Here is a 25,657-nt window from a genome sequence, read left to right on the forward strand (position 1 = left end):
AAGCTTGTCAACTATTCACTGGGTTGCCATACATCTCATTATAGCCTGTAACTTTCCTGGATGCTCACTAGTTTGTCCTATACCTTAGTAGCTGACATTTTATCAGCATCTTATCATAACACAGGGGACATTGGAGAGGGGGGGGGGAATAACCAAGAAACCACATTTACTTTCTTAATCCCTTTGAGGGTGAAAATTGTTTTTCAAACTATTTTAGATGAGAATCTCACAGACATTGTAGTAAAAATCCTAAAATAGCTTAATGCAATTGTTAATCTACATTCATTTGCAAAAACAGGAAAGGTAGGCAGGCAGGCAAGCTGAAAGGGAGGGAGGGAGGAAAGAAGCCTCTAGTAACTCATACACTAAATGGAACTATTGCTTTATCATGCAAAAAGAGGTTATACATATTCAAGTGATGCAGTCCAGACAGCACTGCAAATGTAAATGCCAATGATGGGACTAATATTATTTATCAAAGAGTTAATGTTAAAAGAAAGATTTCAGTTTATTATAGTTAACTTGTCTATGTTACTAACTTCAGCTGGTTTGTTTTATAATGAAGTGAGTCCAGGTACACTTCAATTGTTCTTAATACATTGAAAAGTATTAACTTAAAATTGAGTGGGTAGAAATATTTCACCAAAATATATTGAATCGGAAGATCCAATCTAAGTTAACTGCACTTTGTTCTGACTGGTACTAATGTAATGAAATACATAACTACCTTTTCCCATTGAAATCAATAGTTCAACTAAAGCTATTTTACCCCACTCTGTTTTATCTTCCTTTATAAATCAATCATATAATAGCAGTCAAGAATTATGTATATAAAAAACCTCTGAAAACTGGTTACTTTACTAAAGTTAAACCTTCACTGAAATGTCCCTTTGATGTTGTTCTGCATAGTGAAGCAGTGCTGTTTCCAGGCATCATAGCAGAGCTATTGAACTGCATAAAACCTATTATTTTTGCTGGTATAGAAATTCAATTCTTTATCTCTATTGCTTTTTCATGTCACAACAATTAAGGGTAGGTGGGCATAACCTTGCCTCCTGCTGTCACTTTTAACATCCTGATCAATTAGGGCAATAAACCTATGTTTATTTCTCTAACCATTAAGCCACTGGGGGATACTCCTACTTTTGTCTGATCATTCTCTTGGCAGAATGACTTTCCCTCATCTTTCAAAGTCATTCCCACATACAATTACACCTTGGGACATCACACAAAGAGGTGCTGCCTAGGGAAGTCAGAAAAGAGGGAGCGTAGCCCACAGCTGCATGTAAATAGCTCAGGTGGGACCTTACCTAAGTTATTGGGTTATAAAGGTAACAACAAAGGTAGGGCTTGCAAGATTCTGTTAATATAATTATACAATAAAATAGAATTAGTTTATCTGGCTGGGTTTCCTACTTGGTCTACTTGCCTTGCAAGTCTGATAGTTCAGTCTCCCATTGTCACCGTTACAGGCCAATAACTTAGTGAGTGTCCCTCCTGAGCCTTTTGCTTCCCCCACTATACACTATGTTCTTTATCTGACTGTTCCCCAGGCGGCATCCTTCTCCCAATCTCCCATTCCTGCATTCTATTACACAGCATCACCTTACTCCAATAATTAGTGTCAAGGAAATTCAACAAAGGAAGCAGGCAGCACTTCATGTAGTTTCATGTTCTTGCAGTATTCTTGCATATTAATAGAGAGCCTCTGCTGATTAAAATAGATAATACTGGAACATTATTAATATTATGATTAATTATAGTTAAGATACCTCTGGATTTAGAAGAGGCAAACATAACTGCAAAGTGCTATATCAATTGGCAAAATCCATGCTAACATATGTTAGCTGTGTGTGTGTGGGTGTATTTACACAAACAGAGAGTGGGATGGGACAGGAAGAGAAAGATGGAGAGAGAGAATGCTGTTGTTGACTTAAGCTATGCAGTTGTGATAGAGGAATAAATGAATGAATGAATGAATGAAAGAGCACAGTACCTTTTAAACTGTATAGGAACCAGTCACCAGAAAAACAATTGCCATATTGCTGCTCCAAGCATGTTTGACAAGCCAGATTCTTGGAGAAACAGGGTTTGAGAGCTTTTGAGTGAGCTCTCAGAAAAATAGGGCATATTCAGTTTAGACCTCAACCACCTGCTGTAGAGACCCCTTAGCAGACTGAGTTGCCTGTCTTAGAACCTCAGCAGGAAAACATCTTACTTTAGCCCTTGCAAAGTGCCAAACGTTCCAGCAAACAGGGCAAAGATCTTCAATGAGGTTCCTTGAAAGACAGATGGATTGATACATTTAGTTCTAATTCCTGGATCTTGGATTTGTCTGCACTGAACTTTCTATTTTGAAACTGAATATTTTTCCCCTGAACCCTTGCATTCTTCCACTGTGACTTTTTGTCACAGTATAAGGTTGGCCTCTTGACTTATAAATGCTGGCACAGAACAAATGCAAATGAAACACATGGCATTGATTACTAACATGCATGGTAGAGAAAAGGGGAACACATGTCTTTCCAATGTAATATATGATGAATAGACACTGAGAAATGTCAGTGCAAAATATTTTGTATAACCCTGAGATGCCCACTAGGTTTTAGACCAATTTTCTATGGAGTAATCCAGGAAGAATAGTTTGTTGCAGGAGATAACCTCTTCTACTTGTCTAAAACAGGTGAATGCCCACATAAAGCTGGGTATATTACAAATAAATTTCAAGCAACTTGTAGTCAAAGAATACAATGAAGTGCTGAACAGAGCAGATGTGACTACTGCAAATATTCTGAATATTAATTACTGAAGGAAAAAAACACCGAAGCATCTGTTAAATATACAGTGTATTGGGTTTTGCCAAGAGGATGAAATCAAATTCTATAGATTAGTGCATTATAATAAAAATGGCCTGCCTTGGAATTAGGCATTAAACACATATGATAAAATTGATTCTCCTTCTGTAACAGCTGTGAAGGTGTCTAATGCTTAGGCCAATGTAAAATACTGGAGTATTACTGAGTTCCGTTTTGAAGCCAAGAATGGTATTAGAACATTTTGGTAAATGCAAATGAAACAGATTGAATCTATTAAGCGTAGAACTTAAATATTCATTTTTTAATTAGTATTGCTATAACTAGTGTTCCACTGAACTCTTCCCTACCAGTTATTAATAGAATGCAGAATTCCTTTTCAAAAGTCTCAGTGGGGAAATCTGGGTGGGCTTTGTGTTTCATTTAATGAGTCAGAGTAACCTTTAACACAATGGAGCATACTTTACTTCCCATATATGCAATATCTTCTCTCATTTTCATATGATTTGGTATTAATTTTTGGTTAAAAATTAATAAACTTAAATTTGGTAATAATTTTTGGTAGCACTGAGAGAACTGGAAAAGTTCATTGCATCAGGTTAGTTACCTCTATCTTAGTACCTATAGATACAGTTTAAATATATAATTTAGATCTGTAGTGTAACTCACTACACCCATTTTGGGGATCCTGGTGAATAGTTATCTTCTTCAATTACAGATTTGCAGCTGATAAACAGTATGTTAATTGATTGGCTGCATGTGCACAGCAGAAAACCAATTCTTCCTAAATATTTCATGGCACGAATTCTTAATGGCTAGCATTATAGAGAGCACCATCTATTTCTGGACATAGGTTTTCTTGACACAGATGTTTTTCTCCCTGGTATAATGAGTACTTCCTTTGTGTATGAGTGCACATATGATGTCAGTATGGAAATGATAAGGAGGGTTGCTAGGAAACTACAGCTTGTTGACATGAACCTTACCACATTTGGAAACTAATTCATACAGAATTCTAAAATGACAGGTTTTCCAGACATTTGAACAGTCAAGTATGACTTGCTTAGTCTCTGCTGAAAATTTGAAAAATATCATTTTTATTGTTGCATCGGTCTGTATTATCCTACTGTTCTATATTTTATAAGAACCATGGTGGAACAGTGATTAGAATGCAATACTGCAGGCTAACTCTACTCACAGCTAGGAGTTCAATTCTGATCAGATCAAGATTGATTCAGTTTTCCATCCTTCTGAGGTCAATAAAATGAGGAGCCAGATTCTAGGGGGCAACATACTGACATTTGTAAATGACTCAGAGAGTGCTCTAAGCACTTACATGAAGTAGTATGTAAATCTATATTGCTATATTTGTACACCTGATATATGTGCACTTCTAAGTTTATTAAGACTATTGATAAACCTTAACTCAACTGCCGTTCAAACATCCAAAAGTCTCCGGGTGCAATATTCCCAATTTATAGCAGATACTGGTAGGCTATATATATGGCTATATGTTAGCTAAGTTCCAGGGTTTGGATCCAGTTATTAGTGTCACCTTTCCCTAGATTTATTTCAGCACTCTAGTAGTAAAGAGAAGCAATATGTTTAAAGAATGAAGAGAAAACATTACAATATACACTTACGAAATCTATGTAAAGAAACTTATTTTAAATGAAATGAACAAGTCAATACACCAAAGAGATGCAACTCTTTCTGCACTGAGCTTAATTTTACCTTGAGATATCAGGGACGCAATCCAAAAAGTAGTGGATGGAGTTAGAACTGAAACTGAATCTGCTTTCACTGTAATTGCGTTTAATTAAACTATAATATTGATGTCGGTTTTTGAGATTGCACTACCCCAGACAGACAGGATATGCAATCCTCTAGAACTAGATTAATAAATCCTGCTCCAGAAGCAAGTGACCATTATGGCTAGGAGGGCTTTTGCATAGCTTCAAGGTGTGCCTATTATGCCCATTCCTGGATTTGGAGGTTCTGCTGATAGTCATTCATATTCTACCATAGTCACCTCCAGTTTGATCTATCATAATATGTTCTGCAGGCACATGCCTTGAAGAGTATTCAAAAGCTACAGCTAGTACAGAATTCAGCAGCAAAGGCGGTTATGCATGCTCCTAGGAATGCACATATTACACCTCTGCTCAGGAGTTGCATTGTTTGCCAGTTTGCTGCTTCTGCATCTAAGTCAAAGTGCTGGTTTTACCCTTTAAAGACTTTCATGGCATGGAACTGACTGGTCTATCTGAGGAACCACCTTTCCCCATTTACATCAGCCCAGCTCCTTAGATCCAGTAGATAGGGCATGATGTGGGTACTATCTGCCTACCTTTGATGGATCTTAGATGGTAAGCCTTCTCTGTCATAGTGCCCACCTTATGGAACGTTTTCCTCTCAACATTAGGTCCATCCTTTTTCATATTTCAGAAGGCCCTCAAGACCTGGTTATGCTATCCCAGGGGGAACCAGAGACTTTCTTAGATGACTCCATGTTGGGAATGCACTCAAGTTCTCTCCGCTAGGGATTTGTACATTTTTTTAAAGTTTTAAATAATTTTTATTATAAGGGTGCTTTTTATACTTTTATACTTTTAGAAATCTGTTTTCATTTATGCATTGTTTTTTATTGATTGTTCTAGGCCACCCAGAGTCACTTCTCATGAGTGCATAGCTGCATTAGTTTGATTAATAAATAAATAAAGAACACTGTGATTGGAATGAATTAATGAAATCCTGAAAACATGAGAGTTGAGACAGTTAAAGAACAAAAGACAAACACTGTGTGGATGTGATGGAAGCAAAAATTATTTGCAATAATAGAATGAAGGAGGGATGGAGAAGGGTGTCATATAAACGAGAAATTTATATTTCTGTTTTTCTATCTCATGTTTTTACTTTTTTAAACTTTCCTTACTCACTTTCTACATTTTGTTTACCAACTACCACAGCTAGTGACTATTTGTAGCTACAATAATACTAAAAAATTATTTTCCAACCAATGTGTACATTAATGGCCATATTTTGTGCATACGACAACAGTGCATGCTGGTGTGATAGTAACAGTGCTATAGTTATATGACCAAACTGAGTAAGACAGTAGCAACTTTTGATCTTTGTAGGGTCTTCTCTCTCCCTCTCCCTCCCTCCCTCCCTCCTTCTCTCTCTCTCTCTCTCTCTCTCTCTCTCTCTCTCTCTCTCAAACACACACACACACACACACACAAGGTCTCTTCCTACTCTGTTATTCTGTTATTCTATTAAATATTTCAATTTTCAATTTCAAAGATACCAGGATGACTTTCCTTAAGATAACAGCTGCCATTTCTCCTTCAAACAATTCCTTTGTGCTGGAGGGGACTAGGTCCAGAGTAGCAGACTTCCTTCTTCAGTCTTCCATCTTCTGACAAGTGAAGATGCCAACAAAAGAAAATCTGTTAGACCTCTGACTCTTAGCAGACTTATATTTCCTGCAAATGTCAAATCTCCCATTATCCCATTATTGCATGTGTCTCTGAAAGAATGGTCATTTGTCATAGAAAGACCTCATCCATCTCCTTTATCTGCTTAAGGTGGTCTAAAATAAACTCCCTTGGTGGCATCACTTCTCTTTCTGTCTTCTTTTATTTTTACCCAAATATTTTAATAGCATTCCCATGCTTTAATTCCTAGATTTCTGTGCAAGTATATATTTTCTTCTTTTATATAGTATAATATGCATATATTTTTCTATTGCACCTGTTTCTTTTGCCTAAGTCCTAGATTTTCAATACTATGTGACAAACATAAGTATCATACTATCAAGCTGTAGTTTTCCAATATTATGTGAAAAACATAAATACCATTCTGTCAAGTTTCATTCTGTCTTCCTGATTTAGGAACCTTAGCTTACCCTGTTTAATTTTCATATTTTGGCATTGGTATAGAGACAAGACAACTGATGAGCATACCTGCTAGGTTCCTTGTTATAGTTTTTCCTCTGCACTATTCTTGTAATTTGTTGAAAAACAGCCATTGAAAATGGTTACAGTGCCATTGTTATATTTATATTCTAAGTATAGTTTCTTGGGTAAATCGTTTCCACCAAGGTTTGCAGCATGAATATGCAAAATGTCATCAGTCTTTTTGTTGTTTAGTTGTAGGTAAGTGAGAAGTATTCCAAATTAATAATAAAATAGACTTGAGAGATGCAAGTCCCTTTCAAAATTACAAGTCATACCCAACAGGCAATGGATTCAATCCCTCACACAACTTGTTACTTTCATCTGCTTTTGTCTGCAACCAATGGGCTGATACCATTGTAGGCAGGCAGTCTTCCTAATCAGAAAATAAAGCAGAGAACATTCTAATGCACATTATTGCAGAAGCAGAGAGCCAGGGAATACATTGATAAAGGACAACAAGAATACGACACTCAAAAATTTACTAGGCATTTGCTGCTCCTTCAATAGTGCTGGTGAGGAGTCAAGCTTCAGAGGCAGAACATTCCTTCCATGTGGCATAGACTTTTTACCTCAGTCACTAAGCAGATATAAAACTGAAGCAGGACTTTTCTTATAGACTTCAGAGTTTAAATCCAGATTTAGCAAACAATGAATATGAATAATAAATTGTCGCAATGATTAACTTTCATTAATAGTACAAACTGTGTTCCTTTCATAGTAAAAATGCTGGTGCTTAGCTTCGGTTGCATGCTTTTTCAGAAGAAAGAAAAGTACAGTATATAGCTCAATAATGAGGGGTTCATTTTTTTAAATATTTTCTGTAATATATAGGAATAAAAAAGAATGCAATAAAATACAAATACAAATAAATGGGGTGAAAGGAAAGCATAAAAATAAAATACCTAGCTACAGAAAATATTTAGTTTTTAAACACAGCATTAAATCTTAATCATATGGAATAATTGATCAAAGCTTTCAATCTATTACTACAGATCCAGTTCATTAACACAGGGTAAACACATATAACTCCTCATTTTACATTGTCTCCATTATAAAACAGCATTAATATTTCTTCAGATGTTGTTTTTGCTATACTTTATCTCAGTAAGTTCAATCTCATGTGGTACATCACTCAAAACATATTCACAAATCTCAACCATGTTACTCTTTCCAAAATCTTTTTACAGAACCATATGAGAAAAAAAAATTCAATAATAGGAGGACAAGCCCATATTAATCTCCACTATTTTACACTTCTGGTATAATAAGGTTTTAAACATTCAGATTCAGATATCACCCATTAATATTGAAAGGTAACCTGTCTCCTCTTTCTTTCCTTTTGCAGAAAGCCCGGTTAGCCAGGATTCGTGTAGCCAAAACAGGAAGTTCTAATGCCTACCTTCACAGTAAGCGCAATGGCCTTCTCAACGAAGCACTGGAGTTGACGGTATGTGGACTGGAAAATGAGAGTCTTTATAGGAATTTTTAAGATAACTGCATTCCATCTTATTTAGTCAATTTTGTAGGTAGACTTGAATTCTACTTTAATCAGTTCTATGGCAAATGCTAAATATGCATCTCTATATTTTAATACTACTAAATGAGGTTAATTGCTAAATTATGAAAATTAATATTAACAGAATAAAATCAGACTCAATTGACAAGTAAGCACGTCATTCAGGTTAACAAAACCATTATTTTCCAATTAAACATTTGGATGGTCATCAGTCACCACTATCTTTTGTTTGTTAGTTAATTATAGACACAATCCATTGCTAGATCCATTTCTATATATCAAAATGCTTAAATTCCTAGCACTACAAGGTTATCGGGTCAGTAATTCTGCTACTTGGAATCTCTGAAAATAGTAACCACCTTAATTTTCTTTTATAAGCACAAAATACAGGATTCAGACTTAGATATTTAGCCTTGTCCACTGGCATGTTTCACTTTAACTAATCAGAAGCCTAACATTCAATTGGCCTAAACTAAATATAATAAAGTAGGATAGAAGTTAAGAGAAGCAAATTTCAGCAGCAGCTTTTCCAATCGCTACATCTGTCTCTAAGGAAAAAATGTTTCAATTTTGTTAGAAGCCCAGGAGAAGGCCTGCTAAAAACCATATTTAAGATGATAATTTTGCTAGATTGGGAATAATGTCAATTTTAACTAGATTGGGAATAAGGATGTGTTCTGTCTCACCTTTCTTCTTTCTCAAAAGATGAAAGAGTACAAACTCACACAAACACAGGAAGGCAGGCTGGCTCGGACTTCACCGAGTTAATTCTTTGGAACTGATAATGTCCTTGGCATTCCAACACGCTCTGCCTGCCAAGTCCGAACTGATAAGAAATAAAAAGCTACTTACAGAAAATTACAAGGCAGACCATGAAAATCATTCACAAAGAAAACCTGAAGTAAGATCAAACTTTGTCCCATACAAAGTTCCAGCCGACAACACACCTACTTTTATCCCCTGTGGGGTGTGGCTCAATGACTCAGCTCACTCTCTGACCCTCCCACGCCTCCTACGTTGCTGCTCACATTTCTCCCTATGACGCTGCCTAGGATCAAGCCAACATTCTTCCTCTTGACTCCCTGTCAGGGGCTGCTCTGATATGCCTTCCTCCTGATTAATCCCAGGCTGTTCCTCTTGGTTGTCTGATGAAACCTGAGGCGTTATCAGGGAGGAAGGCATTGCCAGAGAGGAAGGTCCTGGGAAGGAAGGCATTCCCAGTTCCTCCTCCTCATTTTCCGAATCCTCTTCCTCTAATAGCACAGGCTCAGGAATCGGAGCCACAACAAGGATGAATGAATTATATTTCTTTAATTTCAGAGATTTTCAGGGTTTTTTCCTGAGGGTTTTTTAGAAAGAAAGTATCATGGTATTGTCAGAATACTACAATCCTGTGTTTTTCTGAATTATGGATTTTTCTTCCAAACTGGAGTTGTTTCTTTTCTTTTTTCTAATAAAACACAATTACAGACTCAGTTTGCAAAAGAAAAGCAAATTACCTTCAATAAATTCCAGTAAGTTTGGGACTTCCGGCTTGAAGGGCTTCGGTAACAGACAGAAATCCACGATCGTGCACGGTTTCTGTCTGGGCTCGCCGCTGGAGCGACCCGAGCCAGCTGGTTTTGGGGCTAAGCCACCCCGTAGAGGTGGTGAAGAGGGGGGAGACCACCAGCAGGGTCGAGGAGAGCCACATCTCTCCTCCTCAGCTGGCCATTACTCCCTTTCCCGAAGGTGGTTGCAGCGGTGGTCAGAAATGGCCACCACAAAGGAGAACTTGACCAGAAAAGAATGTGCAGGAGGAAGATAAGAAGTGAAAGTTTTGGCTGACGGGATTAAATAGTAAAAGCAACAACCAAGGTACCCTGGAATTTAAATTTACAAAAAATAACATCGCTCCCAAAGAAGAGTCGGAAGCAGCGAAGGAAAGTAAAAAGGGAAAGGTTTGGCTTTTTTTTTTTTTTCTTCTCTCTCCTTCCCTATATTGACAACTAAGAGACTTAAATAAGAAATCGGAAAAATCTGCTTTGACATCAATAGGCAATTAAGCTGAAAATAAAACAAAATGCCAAGGGGATAATAAAGATTTCTGGACATTAAAAACTTTCTTTTTCATAAGCAGGAAGGGAGAGAAAAAGAATAAGGGCATGATCTGGAAGAGGGAGGAGACTGCCTGGAATTAAAAAGAATCAACAGTAAAACTTCAACAAGACTTCTAAAAGATACATTTTAACTGAAACTTTGCAACTAAATAGTAACCCCAGGAAAAGAAAGTGGGGGAAAAAAGAGCAAAAAAGAAACAGCTTGCGTGTATTTGGATTATTTGGTGATCTTTGGATTTTTTGTTATTATATTTGAATGACTAAAATCAATTGGGTGGTTGTTTAAAAATTTATACAATGGCACCACTTCTGGATGAATTGAAAATGAAACTTAAAAAGTACAAAGAAGATGCACAAGAAGGGAAGGGTTCTTTTGGCTTTGGCTTTCAATTCTTAGAAATGGAGATTTGGAACTAGAAGAAACAACAAGAAAAAACTTCAAAGCAAGAAGACTGGGACAAAGAAGCCATCTTTAATGAACAAGTAATTCTATGTGGGGAAGAAAAAGGAAAGGGGGGGCGGGAAATGGAGAATTTAAGACTTAAAGAAACAACCAAAGAAAAGAAAAACAATTTGAAAAATAAGTATAATACTGGAAAGCAACAGAAAAGGGGAACACAGAAGAGAGAAATAGAGGTAGAGAGACAACTTAAAAGGGGAGAGAGAAGAAGAGAGGGAAGAAGGAAAGGAAAAGAAGTTATAAAGGACCGGAGCAAGATATAGAGAAACAGGACCTATTTAGAGATAATGGGTGAAAAGGGGATTCTGTAAAGGTACAAAAGACTGCAAATGTTATATTAGTAATAGAAATAACTTTAGAAAATTGGAAACAATGTATGATTAAAATGAGGGATAAAATAGTGTAATTTAGTGAAATGTTTGTGAATAAAATAAGTGAATTAGGAAGGAACAGGAACATTTTAATTAGTTAATGTTTTATAAAATATAAGTGAAGGGGGGGAATTAACTATGGAAAGCTTATAATTGTTCCCATAGAAGTATGATATTTAATTGAAAAGTAATGTTAAAGATGTTAAGACTTTAATGAATATTAATATTAATGATAGAATTGAATCGGAATGGAATGTTGTTTTAATTATATACATTTATATTTTTTTCTTTTTTAAGAATACAATGTGTACCAAGCAGAATCTGAATGGAAGTTATGTATTATATTGAATGTTACAACTTTTGGGAAAAGATATAAAGACGTCATACTCCAATCAGTAACTACAGGAGAAATTTTGTTTAATGAGAAAAGATAATAGATAATTGAAACAGGACAGACAAAAATATAAATACAATGATTTGAATTGAGATGAGATAATTAAAATAAAATTGAGAAAATTAAAAGAGGGGAGAAGCTATGCAGAAAATGTAAAATAGTAATAAGATATGGAATAGAATATAAAAATAAGCATGAACCTGAATTTGTGTCTGTACAAAAAATGTGACCCGGGATTATGCTGCTTTCAAAAAAGATGTTTTATTTGTTTTTGTTTTTTCTCTTTGTGAAAACTCAAGTAAAATTTACAAAAAAAAATAAAATAAATTCCAGTAAGTTCAATTTACTAACTTTTAATAAAATATTCAAACGATAATTATTAACAGCAATAAATTGATCAGTCTGACTGACTCTTTTTCTGTCCTTCTTTGGAAAGTTTTCAGCTTTTTAGTAATAGCATTTAAACTTATATACCACTTCATAGTGCTTTATATTACTCTTTAAGTGATTTACAAAGCCAGCATATTGCCCCCAACAATCAGAGTCCTCATTTTATCAACCTCAAAAGGATGGAAGGCTGAGTCAACTTTGAACAGGTCAGGATTGAACTCTAGACTGTGGGCAAAGTTAGCCAGCAATATTGCATTCTAACCACTGTACCACCAAGGCTCAGTAAACCACCATGACTCCTTTTACCATCCTAATGTGTTAAAAATCATTAATTTATTTTTCTGCTTGTTTCTACCTTTTGATTATGAAATAGCAATATTAGAGTGGAAGAAAGGTATTGAGTTAAATTTCATTATTTGGGGAGAGAAGCTGGTATGGGTTTACTTGACAAGCTATTCCTTTCTTTTTTCTGCCCAGGAATTCTGGAGATTACAGGACAAAACAATTAGAGAGTAGAGAGAAAGGATGCTATTAAGCATGGCTGTTCAAAGCTCCAAAGGAGTATTTTGATTTAAAACCCCTTTATTGAATCAACCCATCAAAGCTGATTCACAAATTGAAGCAGGAATATGTTTCAAAGCAAAACAACCAAATCAAATCAGGTGGTTTGAGAACATATCATAACTTTGAACTTATTTTACAGATTTTGTGGTTTTTCTTCTTCAGAATTTGCAACAGTCAATACACGGCAGGGTTATTCATAATTGTTACAGGCCTAGAATGTTCTAATAATTTCCAAAGCATTTATTTTCTCCTATGCTGACCTTGCAGGTGTCCTAGCATCCCATTATCTGAATGGTTAGACTTGCACTTTCCCAATATACAAGGTTGTAACTTCACTTTTATGAAGAATACTGTGTTGTGGATGTACAGCAGTGTTTCTGACATGTTGTGAATAGCTAGCAAATAATTCTGTTACTTCATCTTCTGGGCTGCCATAGCACTGTTGAGGTGCAATGCTAACATTATTTGAATTTCATTCATTCTCTTAGCATGCAACTTCTTTTATGCTACAACCTTAACATTTATTCTTACTTGTACAGATGGAATGATACAATATCTGTGCTGGTTTTGTCAGCACAACTGGGAATTTAGTTAAATTCTCTTAGCAGTCTAAATTTGAGTTCAAAGATGTTCAATCTAGTATGCATGTTTGGGTCAGTTTCTACTTTTAAACTATGTGAAATTAGGGCAGGTTTAAGTCTCTTGACAATGAGAAATTAGATACCAAATTAACACTTAAAGGTACTGGCATAAATTTTATTTTATTTTATTTTAAGAATGGTATTGGCAAGATTATGAAGGTTACTTGTACCTCACTACTGTATAACTGATAGGATGGTCCTTCCAAGGAAGGGCCAAGACTGGCAAGCTCATCTTTTTAAAGGTCTTCTCAGTTCCTGATGTCCAACTAAAACCTACTAATTTTGCTATTTTAACCTGAATCCTTGTTTGTTTTCTGAAACAACTCAATTTGGCTATAGATTTTGGAATATTTTTCCCTAAATGTTACTTTATCTTAAAATATTGAATGGTATTGAAAATACTTGGAGAGATCACATAAGGAGAACAAGAATATTTCTTAGCTAGAAAAGTTACTCAAATAAAAGTGGGTAAAAGATCCAAAAACATTAATAGAAAGCCCGATTGTTGGTCACAGGACATGTTTGGCAACAAATTGTTACAAAGAACTCTTCTGGAACAGTTTCCAAAACAGTGTGCACTTTCTTTTCATGTATCTTTTATTCTAAGTTGCAAATATGCATTCAAATTTGCAAAATGTTGTCATGTTTATCATTGCCTCTGTTCACTAAGGGCATCACTGAAATAAACAAGCAAATTTTTGTGTACAACAAAAAATGTGCCTTCCAGGCCAAATGTGCCATGCTTATTATCTGATACCATGCCTTCTAATTTTACTAATAAAACTAATAATATGTTGGGAAGGGGGTGAGAAAGAACATGCATGATCAGACAGAGAGACAGAGAGACAGAGAGACAGACACACACACACACGCACACACACGCACACACTCACTTATTACCACCAGTCACATCTATTTCCATATTTCTTTTTATATTCTCTCTAGCTACATCAATGTTTGTAGTGTGGGGACAATTAATTTATTCAATTTTTTAATTCAGATTGTCCAATCTTATTCTTGATTGACCAAGCTAAGAACCATCATAATAAGAAAATATGAAGTTTATTTTCATGTACAACTGCAAAAATGCAGTTATGAAGGATGAATAGGAGAATAGAATTCCATTTAATAAAGTGATCATAGGGGATAGAATTAAAATTAGAAGCCGCATCAAAACTTTTTCAAATTATTGCTGTCTACAGCTTTATTGCCCACTAAAACCAGATGCCAGTTTTAACTAAAGGGGAAAAAGGAATTTAACAGTCACACGTACTCCCCCCACCCTCAAATAATACATCTTAGAAATCTTCCTATTAAATAAATTGCACCCTTTGAACACAGCAAAGTGTTGTCATGACTTGGCTCCTGCTCCCAATGCCAGCTCCAATCAGTTAATAAGAGTCTATGATTTAACTATATAACCCTAGGGAAGATGCTGCGGGAACCTAAATCAGACTCTAGGCTGCTTGATGTTTTTTTATAGCATCACGGTTTCTTGAAACAGATGTGCAGAACTTCCTGGGTTTCTGCTCTTTTCTTTTACCTGCTGTTTTCATAAATTCCTTCCATCAGTGAAGTCCTGCCAGGCAAACTATCATCAGTCTAAATACAGCCTCCTGTACACAGATACACACAACTAAAAAGAAATGGGAAAGCATGTTGCTGAAATGAAGTTTTGCAAATTGCTGGTATTTGGATATTATATTTCCACTTTATATAAATTAAAACCCAAATCATAGCATTCAATATTAGAAAATATTTTAAACTGATATGTCTTCTGATTATGATTTATATAGAGTGCCTGATTGATAAATGCTATACAATTCTGCTCTGTTTCTTATTCACCACAATCATTACATCTTCCATTGTCTTGAACTGAACTGAGACTACAGACTGACCACAGTGAATCTGCTAGCCTAAATCTGAATACACCTGATTTAAATATAACCTCCCTGACAGACTCTCAATTCTTCTTCCACTATGCTTATCACAATGCTTTTGCTTTCCCTCTGATATTTTATGGGAGATATGGATTAGTAGCTGATGGTAATACTACAGTTATCAGCTGCCTGAATTCAGGTTGCCATCTATAAAAGCTTATTTTCCTACCTTGTTAGACAAAAAATATACAAATCAAGTTTATATAGATAACAGATCATAAAGCCCTTCTATGCTGCCCTCTGTTGACAGATTTTCAAAAGCTACTCATCTCAGAAGGAAATAGGAATGCAATTCTCCTAAGAATCTCAGTTCTTGAAAAAAAATCAAAAGACAACACTGCATTTAAACTATAGACCTAAACTGGTAGGTTTAGAACTTAGTGGAACTTTTTTCTTGAGCATATACATAACCCTGCATATGGAAAGATAGAATAGGGAGCACATTTAGATCCTCAGTTCAGTTTTAACAGCCATCTAGTGTATTGAGGCTGACTTGTTGCAATTTTTGTTTTAAATTCTGTAGGTCATTGATTTAAAATACTTGATTGCATTGCCAAATTTATACTGTAAATTTCAGAATTTAAAGACATAATGTATAGCTCACTGAAAGGTAAGCCTAACCCCCCTGTGTCATTGCTATGTCCCCTTTGACTTTCATTTGCCACTGATAGAGCTGATGTGCTATTACTGGTTCCAAAAAAGGCCTGTTCCTTCTCTTTACTATGCCTGCAAACAACAGTGAAGCCAGTTCAGGGAATGAACTTAGATACAAAGTTCAGGTTTTTATTAGATACAAACCTGATGAAATTTCATTACTGATAGTGCTGACACTACATAATCATGCTATCAAAAATTACCATTAAAAAGATACATTTAAAAAATGGACTGTTACATGACTAAAGCATAGATTGGATTAAGTGGGCACACTCCAGCTCCCTTTCATCAAATGCTACCATTTAGTGGAGTCTAGGAAGTGTGCCTTTTCCATAGGAGTCTATGTCCCGTGAAATACCCTTTCCTTGGGATCCTGCAGGCCCTCACTCTTTTAAGCTTCTAAAAAGCCATATAAATACAGTTAGTTCTCAACTTACAACCACAATTGAGCCCAAAATGTTGCTAAATGAGAAGTTTGTTTAGTGAGTTCTGCTATGTTTTCTGTCTTTTCTGGCCACATTTTTAAGTGAATCACACCGCAGTTGAGAAGTTAGTAACATCAGAGGTCGTATTCAGCAGGTTCTGACCAGTTCTGGAGAACCGGTAGCAGAAATTTTGAGTAGTTTGGAGAAGCGGCAAATCCCACCTCTGACTGGAGATTTTATAGTACCTTCCCCTGCCATGCCCACCAAGCCACGCCCACAGAACCAGAAGTAAAAAAAAAAGTTGAATCTCACCACTGAGTAACATGGCTGTTAAATGAATCTGGATTGCCCATTGACTTTGCTTGTAAACTTCACAACATTTTCATCCAAATGGATGAGACCTGAAAGTTAATAGACGCACCTTTTGATGAAGTTGAAGGAAATATTGTTTAGCACTACATTATATTTGTTCTAAAAAATGTAAAAAATATCCACCAGTACTGTATATGATAATGTATTTGAAAACATGCAGAAAAAGTAACATATTCTGATATCACACTAAACCAGAATTCTTCGAAATGAGCAAGTATAGCAAGAGGGCCCAAATAAACCATAGAAACTTCTGTGATTTGCATAGTGTAATATTTAAAGCAGGACCTCTGTCTTCTTCACATCACAACAACCCAGAAAAGAAAGCCAAAGAACAAATCTTCTCTTTTAGTTTTGGCTTATTAAGGCATCCTTCTTTACATGTTATGCAAAATAACCATAGGAGTAGTTTTTCCTGGTAGCAACATAAAAAGAGCTCTGCCAAATCAGAGCAAAAGACAATGGTTTATCTAGCCTTTTTGGCCTCAATCTTCTTCAACTGGAGAACAGATTGAAACTTACAGTAGTAGGATCAGATTTGGGAAACAACTAACTATCTCCAGTAGGCAACCTAGTTGCTCACCTGTGCACTCATGGTGCCTGTACCCGCCCCAATTACTTCCTTTACAACTATTTCATCCTTTGGTCTTTGTGTTTGTGTGTGTACTGCTGTGCTTTGAAAATGAAGCTAGAGAATAAGGGTTCAATGGGCTAGCCCAGGGTAGGGAAACTTGGCTCTTTTATTACTTATGGACTTCATCTCCCAGAATTCCTGAGTGAGCCATCCCTGGCCTACTGGTTTTTCAGTTGTGGGGGAAATCAATTTTTGACTTCAATGGGACTGTTTAATATTCAACATTCAAGTCAAAAATTGATTTCCCCCACGACTGAAAGACCAGTAGGCCAGGGATGGGGAACCTTTTATGGCTCACTCAGGAATTCTGGGAGTTGAAATCCATAAGTGATAAAAGAGCCAAGTTTCCCTACCCCTGGGCTAGCCTAATCAGAAAAGTATCAGGAGCTCAGGTATCTCTAGTTGTTGCATAATTTAGATAACACCTCTGTTAAAAAGCCATTGTCTGGTCTTTAATATATTGTAACCAACTAGAAGCTTAGAAACAGGATACAATAGAAATAACTTTGTTCTCTTTCTGCTCTCCTATAGTTTCTATTTAAGATGTGCTCTTTGTGTCCCAGGAAATAATTCACTGAGATCAAAACTATTCTTCCATGAATTCAGTCTCAAGTTCATCTAAATTGATGGCTATCACTATACCTAGTGGTAGCAATTTCCATATGTAATGTATAAATAATTAACTCCATCAGTATTGAAATCCTCCATTGTATTAATTTTACTTATTTTAAAAAATAAATGTCTAAAACAGGTTGCAAGCAGCCAAGCCAATACAACTATATAAAGCTTAAAAGCTAAAACTATAAAATAGGATAATTATAACAAGGGCAAGGACAGAATCACAATACATGATGTAGCAGTACAACTTCTGAAGAAAAAAAATCTGTATCCACAATTGTCCATATTCCCACTCACCCTCTCATCCTTGCTCAGTTAGAATTTTGAAATATAATATTTGGAGTCAATAACTGCAATCTATAGTGATGCCATAATAACAGTAATGATAATATTCATTATCATACAGTAAATGCATTTTAATGATTCTCTAAGATATGTCCTTGTCAAAACATCAACTCAAGTTAAAGGAGCTGTTTTGAGCACATAATTACTGATTTAACATATTTAATGGTTTTTGAAAATCCCAACTATTAAACACAAATAAAATTGATGGCAATGATTAAAGAAGACATGCTGTGAAATTGAGGTGAAGTTCAAGGTCAGGAAATTTAAATTAAATACACACAGTTACTTAGCCATGTCATTTCTAAGGCATAGCAACAAAAAAGGGGACAATAAAGATAATGTTTTCAGTGTCACCAATATATCTTGTTGTAGGCAAATCATGTCCTTGAATCACAAAATAAGTGGTATGCATTCCCCATTCACAAGGGCCTCTACTGTACATCAAAGAATTTCGAGCACAGAAGTTAATTTGATGAGTATCCTTTAAATATGTGATGTCCTCATTAGATCAGCTTTACAGCTATGTTCCCCAAAAATGGGCCATTCACAGCAGGTAGAATGTCACAATGTATTGCATTTAATTGAACTGATGAAAATGTCTAGCAAATTTCAGTTTCAATTTCTGATTATACTAAAATAAATATAAGAAAAGGAAACAATGCAATGTTATTGTTTTTCCAAGTTAAAAATTGTTTTCAGAAAATTCTTAAAACAAGGTAGATTTATTCCAAAGTTTTGGAATAAATTCCTTAATACTTTGGGATTGCTTCAAAATATACTCTTCAAGGACTCTTTCAAGGAGGCACAGAAAGAAAACAAAGTGGCCAGCAGAGTGACTAACTTAATCTAATATCCAGACTTCGGTTTTTGTTTTCAGAAGAGGGCTATAGTTCAGATTTATACAACGTGTGTTTTGCATGCAAAAATTCTGGATTCAAATCCAGATACATTAACTCTAGTTGAGGTATCTATCATTCAATGTGAAAAGCTCTCCAGGTTTCACTCCTAGTTTTAGGTAATAGTATGCCAGCAAAGTAACCAAGAAAGGACTTTGATAAAGCTATAGAGTTGCGAACATAGCCTTCTTGGAGCAAAATTCAATTTCCTTTGAGATGCCATGTGTTTCTTGATTCACAACAGGTAAATAATAGTAATAAGGCTGAATTATCATCAAGCAATCTGTAATGGGAGGTGCTTAATTATTGTCTTTAATTCAACCAGACAGCATCCATCTGTGCATGTAAAAATACAGATGGTAGGTATGAGACAAAAAAACATAAGCTGCAACCCTAACAAGGACTTGTGCAAGGTAATGGCTGCAAAAAATTAGACTTGCTGCAATACAGTACAAAAATTGTACTGTTCACTTTATGGTGGATCAAATTAACGATGGCCTTGGAAATGTCTGTAAAGGATTTCCATTTGTTGCAAAACGTTGCATATGCACACATGCACATATGGTGTGATCCAGGGGTGGGATTCTACCGGTTCTGTCTGGCTCTGCAGAACCTGTAGCTCTGAAGAGCAGCAGACACAGAACTGGTTCTATGTCTGCTGCTGTTTTGGTCTACCCGCCCACCCGGGCTCTTACCTGTCCTTTACTTCCTGCTTTTTCAACTGCAGCTGCTTTGCGTGGCACAGCTGCAGTTGAAACAGCAGGAAAAAAGGGTTTTTCCAACTGCTGCATGCCTGCACACAGGGCTGCTCAGCTGTCCGGGCAGCTCAGCAGGTCATAAATTGCACTCGTGAGATTCGTGCAACTCGCACATGAGCTTGCCACGCAGAGCAACAGAACTGGTAGTTATACCAGTCAGATCCTATCCCTGGTGTGATCTGGATGCTTGGCAATCCATTGACACCTAGACCTTCCTCCAGCTGATCACAAAAGCCTTCCCCCTGCGCGCATCCATGTGATTGCCATTCACTATCCTCTCTGCCAGCTTCCCTAAAAAATCAGTGAAGTCAACAGGGTAGGTTACAAGCTGCTGCACTCTTTTCATCTCTGGGGGCTGACTGAAAGAGCTCCCTGCCCAAGGTTTTCAGCTCCAAGCAATCCAAAGCTGAAATCCTTTTTCAAGAAGCTGCCTGCTGTAGAATTTTAGATCTGAACTGACTTGTGTGGAGCTGAAATCTTTTGTGCCTGCTTGCACAGAACTGAAATCTTATCAGCTCTCCTAGATGAACCAAACAGGATACATATCTATGTTATGTCTCCTCTTGGAAATTCAAACGAACAAACATAAAGCAGCCGTTTCACAATTAAATCAAACGGAAAGAAGTCTTACAAGATAACGGCTGGCAGAAACCACAGCATAAATCTTTACTCTGTCCGGCAAACCAGTCCTGGCAATAAATCCTCAACCTCAGAGCTCTTTGCTGTAACGTCCTCACTCAAATAGTCATTTTGTTTCTGGCGAAAGGCACCAGCTCAGCTGTGTCCTTTTATACCCATTAAGGCAATGTGCTAATTAACTGGCTTGCCCTTCAGATTAACATTTCCTGGTTCTGACGTCAATCCACGATCTAACAGTCATCAGAGTCAAAACTCCCAACAGGACCGATCCTTCCAATCACAACACTATCCCCCACCGCAGGGCCCTTCCCCCGAGTCTGATGATTAATTTGACGATGTTTCGTTGACAACCCCACTCTGTCTCCCACAGCCAATGGAGGCGTCGCTCGTTCCAATTGTCTCAGGTGGTCTACACATTGGAGACTTGGAAAAGAAATACTGTTCTGCAACCAAGCCACCAACGGATTGTGCAAACGCAACCAGGACATTCCGAGCACCAAAGGGAGATGAAGGTTCGAGGTGATATAAAAACTTATCGCCTCCTCATGATCCCCAATGATCATACACACTGGCTGGGTGGCGAAACGAATGGGCCCAGACTTGAGCTCACGCCCATCCACGGTTTCCACCTTAATGGGTGGATGTACAGCAACCAATGGGATCCCATAGTGCGTAGCAAAAGCTCGGTCCATAAAGCTGGTTGTAGCCCCTGAGTCCACCAATGCAACAGCGGGAATTCCCTCCTTCTGTGACTGTAGAAAAATTCGAGTGTCCAAAAGTAAATGCCGAGGAGGGCCAGGATTTACTTCAGCAATTTGAGGTGGGGATGTGAAATGTGTCCGACCTAGGGTTTCCTTGAGGTCAGGTCTACCCTGTTTTCCTGACGAGCCAAGAGTGGTTTCAGGTACGGGTCTGCGGGTCCCTCTCCGTTTGCAGGAATTAACAAAATGTCCCAGACCCCCGCAATAAAGGCACAAGCCTTCCTGGAACCTTCTCGAACGTTCTCGCACCTTTAAGCGAAGGCGGAGTGCGCCTAACTCCATCGGCTCCTCAACATTAACCGTGGGTTGGAAAACTCTCGGTGGCGTGGGTTGTGCACGAGAAAACGAAGATGGTTCCATACCGAGCCGTTTGCGTCCACGTTGCTGTAAACGAGCTTCAATTCGTAAGCACTGAACTATCAATGCATCCAAAGTTAAAGCCCTCTCTGCATGGACCAGCTCATCTTTGATGGCATCAGACAAGCCTTCCTGGAATGCAGCCATATGAGCCGGTTCGTTCCAGTTAGAGTCCAAACACAGCAAACGAAATTCTGCAACGTATTCCTGCAGGGAACGTTTCCCCTGATTAATGTCCCGTAACCGTCTGTCCACAGTTTGTATCTTAATTGGGTTCTCAAACATCACTCTCATTTGTTGAAGAAAACCCTGGAAATTATTCAACAACGGGCTATCTTGAACCAACAAGGGAGTAGCCCAATTAGCAGCCTGCCCGGTTAATAAACTGATCATAAATCCTACTTTAGACCGGTCAGTTGGGAAGTCTTCAGGCCTCAGAGAGATAAACAATTGGCATTGACCCATAAATGTCAGGAACCTGTCCATTTGCCCAGAAAATTTCTCCGGCATGGATACTGGGCTTTTCCTCACAGGAGGGGCAGGGGGAACAGCAGCAGGGCTTGGTAAGCTGGAAACATAATTCAGCAATTGTGTTACCTGATTCTGAAGCGTCACATTGCTTTGCAGTAGCTGATTAATTTGTTGTTGTTGCTGCTCTACCAAACGCTGCAGTTGATTTGAATCCATCTTGCTTTAAAGATGGTTTGTTTGGGCCAGGAACAATAATGTTATGTCTCCCCTTGGAAATTCAAATGAACAAACATAAAGCAGCCGTTTCACAATTAAATCAAACGGAAAGAAGTCTTACAAGATAACGGCTGGCAGAAACCACAGCATAAATCTTTACTCTGTCCAGCAAACCAGTCCTGGCAATAAATCCTCAACCTCAGAGCTCTTTGCTGTAACGTCCTCACTCAAATAGTCATTTTGTTTCTGGCGAAAGGCACCAGCTCAGCTGTGTCCTTTTATACCCATTAAGACAACGTGCTAATTAACTGGCTTGCCCTTCAGATTAACGTTTCCTGGTTCTGACGTCAATCCACGATCTAACAGTCATCAGAGTCAAAACTCCCAACAGGACCGATCCTTCCAATCACAACATATCTATATGAGCAAAATCTACTAAGGCCACATTAACAGACTCATCCAAGTCTGAAAGTACAAAACTTCCTGCCATCACTTTTAACTGCTTGATCCATTAAGGTAGGTTCCTTCTCTGACCATGAAGCCACTTGGGGGTGGGAGGCAGTTTGCCTCTGTTGAATGATTCTTTCCTAGGCAGCATTTCTCTTCCTCTCTTTGCCCAAGGTAATTTCCAGAGTCCATTACACTGCCAAAGGATTTCAGCTTCATGCCTGCCCGCACAAGCTGAATTCCTTTAGCAGGAAGCTGAAAATTCTGCTTGCATTTTGGAATGGAGTATTTTCAGCTTCTGACTAAGTGGAGAGACAGTACTTAAGGTAAGGAGCACAGGTACCTCAGAGATGTAGGGGAGGCCCAGTACAGGCCACACATGAGTTTCTTTCTGCTCAAGAGCTGAAAATGCTGCTTGGATTTTGACAAGGAAGTTTTTCATGTCCTGAGCAGAAAGACAGTCACACATAGCCTGTACCTGGCCTCCCAGGGTCTTTCCCACCCAAGGCACCTCACATACTTTATCTGGGACTTTGACAAGGTTGCTTAGTGGCTACATCTAGGAATGTCATGATTGCTATTGTTGAGTGAAGCCATCATGTGATATCTTGCTTTGCTCAATGACAGATATTCCAGCTCAAATTTTGGTCATATGTGCCATGGCTTCATGTTGAATGCTGGAAAAACATAGCTCGCTTCCCAAGGACAAGCAGGAGATGGGATGGCAGGGAAGAGATTTATTTTGATTCCCTACAATAATGAAGTAGGAAAGCATTCTTTTCTAAATTAATCACTTGGAAAGATCCTGGTTCCCTTCAGAAAATGTTGAATATGAATCACTTGCACAGAGGTGTGAAATTTTTTTTTCTGACTATTAGATGTGTATAAATGCTGATTATTGATAAAGTGTCATCTTGACAACAGCTCTTTACCCCTGAAGACTGAAATTTAAGTATTTCCAGATAAAAGAAGCCTCTTGTCATATGTGCAGGATTTAGAGAGCCATCCCAATTTTTGTCCACATCTTCAATCACCACTTTACAAGTAGCTCAAAGGTTCCATGCTGATAATAAAGCTGTGGTGCAGCTGTGGCAAAAAAAGGGAGAGGTTAGATTTCCATCCTCTCTTGTCTGTGCTGTAAATAATAGCTTCTTTGTAGTTTTTTTAAAAATGTGTTTGTTACACTGATGTGTACTAACCTCTTCCCATGATCTATTTGTTCCTACCAAGTACCATGCAACCTGAATTAAATTGTACTTTGTATTGCAGCTGCAGATGTTATTGGTGTCTCAAACAAAGCAGAAGCAGAGCTAACCTAGACATATAGAAGTTGCTTTGGTGGCACAATTTAGGAATGTAAGACAGTTTCCTTTGTCATTTTGGATCTGTTTAGTGCAGCTTTCTAGAGAGAGACATTTTTTTAATGTTCCAAATTATATATGTTGGCAATTTTTAGATTGTCTGGTATGTTTCTGTTGATTTTATTACCCAGGAGTAAAATCTTTTTGACTATGTTGTAGCAAAAGCAATCTGGACAACTATTGCAGCATTTTACCATGGAATAAGAGTCTCCTAATCTATTGTTCTGGTCTGGATTACAATGCTCATAACCTTCCAATCATTGTCTAGCTGGGAATTAGGAAAGGCAGCAACTACGCTTTATTTTGTAGCTTTACCTACCAATCTATCTTTCTGTCAGTCTCTGTCTTCACCCTTATTTTATAGAGAGCTTTCAATCATCTTCCTTCCTTTTTTAAAATTTAACTATGTGTATTAGAATAACCCTATGCATTAGAACTAGGACTCCTTTTTATTAGGCAAGGATATTGAAGCTCAGATTTGTCTTTTTCTTGCTCATCTTTTCCATATTGCACTTTCAGATGTTGGGTAAGATTGCTTTTTTTTCTCTGTACCAATGGTCTCATGGATACCTTTTCTGTCTGCTTAGGGGTCTATGGAAGATGAGCACAATATCAACAAAGCCACATCCATCATTGAAAGTCAGCATCACCACCTGCTTCATTGCCTGGAAAAAACAACTGTAAGTAGAATCAGGGAGTGCTTTTGAGTCTGATTTCACTCAAGACCATGGATTTTTTTAAAAACAGAAAATGTGTATGGGGTATATATTCAATTTAGCCTACCATGATTGAGTCAATATTGAGCCTTGATAAGCCTAATTTTTATTGGAGTTCCATATTATCCTCGCTCTGTAATAATGTTATTACATTATGCTTTATTGCAAAAATACAACACTGTTATCAAATATACTTGTTAATTACAATTAGGAAAAGAAGCAGAAAAGGAAATATGTGCATAAGTTCTGAAATAGAAGTATGAAAACCGAGCTGGCTTTTCATTGGCTACTCAATAATCATACTATAGTATTTAGAATAAGGGTGAACAATGGATGGCCCTCTACATGTTGTATTACTCATTCCTTCATTTTTCACCCTTGACTATACTGAGTAGGGCTGCTAAGATTTGGAAGTACTGTAAGGAACATCTGGAAGGCCATCTCTGTGGATCCATGATTAATGTACATATGAAAGCAATCTACTGTACACCAAAACACATTACTCTCTTGGCTATCTGGACTTTGATCATTTGGCCAGATGTGTCAGTGTCTGTGAATATGGAATATGCCCCTAAGTGCATATTGAAGGTCCCTAGTTGCTCTATGAAACTACCTTCTAATGATTACTGTTGCATTTATATCCATACCTTTATTACCTTAATAAATATTTTATTTCATTTATTGTTTTACCCTTCTTCGAATTATAACATTTTCAGTCTTATCCTGCTTGTGTTGCTTTTTATACAAAGCAGTAGCCTTTCCTAAATATATGAATTATACATGAGGATAGTCCTATGAAAGCCACTTGTGAGCACAGAATGCAAAGCCTTGGAGGAATTG

The 25,657-nt window shown here is 37.3% G+C and overlaps 1 protein-coding gene across 2 annotated transcripts in view; it reads left to right on the forward strand.

Moving 5' to 3' along the window:
• KCND3 (potassium voltage-gated channel subfamily D member 3) overlaps window positions 1-25,657 on the forward strand; it is a 302,322-nt gene that overhangs the window by 261,113 nt on the left and 15,552 nt on the right. For both annotated transcript variants that reach the window (XM_026713039.2, XM_026713040.2), the window contains exons 4-5: window positions 8,121-8,222; window positions 24,689-24,781. In XM_026713039.2, coding sequence (XP_026568824.1) covers window positions 8,121-8,222; window positions 24,689-24,781 — 195 coding nt within the window. The remainder of the gene's footprint in view (window positions 1-8,120; window positions 8,223-24,688; window positions 24,782-25,657) is intronic.

This window comes from Pseudonaja textilis, chromosome 3, assembly GCF_049901715.1.
Source record: "Pseudonaja textilis isolate UNSWEBS1 chromosome 3, rPseTex1.2, whole genome shotgun sequence".
Lineage (NCBI taxonomy): Eukaryota > Metazoa > Chordata > Lepidosauria > Squamata > Elapidae > Pseudonaja > Pseudonaja textilis.